This window comes from Sinocyclocheilus anshuiensis, unplaced genomic scaffold (assembly GCF_001515605.1).
Source record: "Sinocyclocheilus anshuiensis isolate Anshui unplaced genomic scaffold, SAMN03320099.WGS_v1.1 scaffold734, whole genome shotgun sequence".
NCBI classification, from domain to species: domain Eukaryota; kingdom Metazoa; phylum Chordata; class Actinopteri; order Cypriniformes; family Cyprinidae; genus Sinocyclocheilus; species Sinocyclocheilus anshuiensis.
In genome coordinates this window covers 197,111-199,049 of record NW_015544176.1, presented here as the reverse complement: position 1 = coordinate 199,049, position 1,939 = coordinate 197,111, and the positions used below count along the sequence as shown (strand labels likewise).

Genomic DNA, 1,939 nt, shown 5'->3' with positions numbered 1-1,939 from the left:
TTTTTTGAAAACCAACGTCATTGCACCCGTTTACAAAGAAATTTTGGAGAACTTCATGCTTCCTTCTGCACCAAAAGTTGGTTAAATGACCATGGTGTTGGTGTGCTTGACTGGCCAGCAAACTCACCAGACCTGAACCCCATAGAGAATCTATGGGGTATTGTCAAGAGGAAAATGAGAAACGAGACCAAAAAATGCAGATGAGCTGAAGGCCACTGTCAAAGAAACCTGGGCTTCCATACCACCTCAGCAGTGCCACAAACTGATCACCTCCATGCCACGCCGAATTGAGGCAGTAATTAAAGCAAAAGGAGCCCCTACCAAGTATTGAGTACATGTACAGTAAATTAACATACTTTCCAGAAGGCCAACAATTCACTAAAAATGTTTTTTTTTATTGGTCTTATGAAGTATTCTAATTTGTTGAGATAGTGAATTGGTGGGTTTTTGTTAAATGTGAGCCAAAATCATCACAATTAAAAGAACCAAAGACTTAAACTACTTCAGTCTGTGTGCATTGAATTTATTTAATACACGAGTTTCACAATTTGAGTTGAATTACTGAAATAAATGAACTTTTCCACGACATTCTAATTTATTGAGATGCACCTGTATATGTGCTATAAATATGCTTTTTTATAGCAAAAGTAAAACAAAATTTTACTTTTCAGACAATTTGCATGTTTCCTCTCAACATTTTGTCTGTCAAAATTTTAATTTCTTAAAATCATAGTTTTTTTTTTAACAAGCAGAAAAATACTGATATACAAAATTATATCTAGATTTTTACAATTACACATTACATATGGTGTATTCTGACTTTTATACTCTCATCCGGTACGATGATGACTTTAGCTCACGGCATTGAGCCTCTCGTCAGAGCAGGGTTGAGACATGGAGTTGTCAGTGGACTCAGTGTTTGCCTGGTGGATGTTATTCAGGGTTAGAGATTAGCTGTCTAAATATGACCCTCTCTCATGAGACAAACATCACTGTCCCAAAGAACCTGCCTTTGAGTGAGGTACTGTCTTCATAGCTTGAAATCAGCACAAAACATTGGATCACGTTTAGATGCAACTCACATGTCTTTTACCATGTAACATTCATGTTGTGGAGAAGACATTAACATGTCTGCTTATGGTCTGTTTACAGCAATGTGGACACAGATGAGCTGTGTGGTAAGAGTTCATACTTTTTATTGACAGTATTACTGGAAGGTTCACTGTAATGATGAAAAGATACTTGAGGCATCATCTGGGGTTCCTCTGAACCCTCTGGAGAAACTATAGACACACTTCAGAAATGACAGTTCACTGAGGAAGTCATATGATCCTGCAGGAAATCTAAAGACTGTCAACAGTTCCACCAGTAACCCTGCCATAAGTGAAGCACTCACAAACATATGAAGTTACTTGAATAAACAATAGGATATTTAAGGCATCTTTACAGGCTGCCTAGAGGTTCTCCAGAGGGCTCTGTCTCAGGTATCCTTTCATTTTTAAAACATTTTTTCTGTTCAAATTATGTTTGACTTGTAACCCATTTGTGCCCAAATTTTTCTGATTGGTTTCATGCATATAGTCATGTTAATAGTGTCCTATTTGAACATGTTCTGCATTTATTTTCCCCAGGTTTTTGGTTTTTTTCTTGAAAATCGTATTTGAATGTGCGGCAACTATAGTTGCCGGTGGGCAAATATGTTGTATGCACCCCTTCAATGTCAAATTTGAATAGGAGGAGAGCATTTGGCATCTAACTCAAAATAACTGCTTTCAACAGATCAATCTTTATTCATAAACAAATTTATTATGCATAAAAGTCGAAGAACTTTCGATGCAAACCCCAAAAAATTTGCATCTAGCTTATAATCTCTTGAATATGAAAACACAACAAATCCATTTGTCTTAAAGCGGTGGAACATAGTGCAGAACAAAGTGCA

At 36.7% G+C, this 1,939-nt stretch overlaps 1 protein-coding gene across 1 annotated transcript in view; it reads left to right on the top strand.

Annotated features, from left to right (window-relative positions):
- The window catches only part of LOC107696197 (N-terminal EF-hand calcium-binding protein 1-like), a 38,566-nt gene that overhangs the window by 7,572 nt on the left and 29,055 nt on the right, over positions 1–1,939 (top strand). The window contains exon 4 of the mRNA XM_016496434.1: positions 1,153–1,178. Coding sequence (XP_016351920.1) covers positions 1,153–1,178 — 26 coding nt within the window. The remainder of the gene's footprint in view (positions 1–1,152; positions 1,179–1,939) is intronic.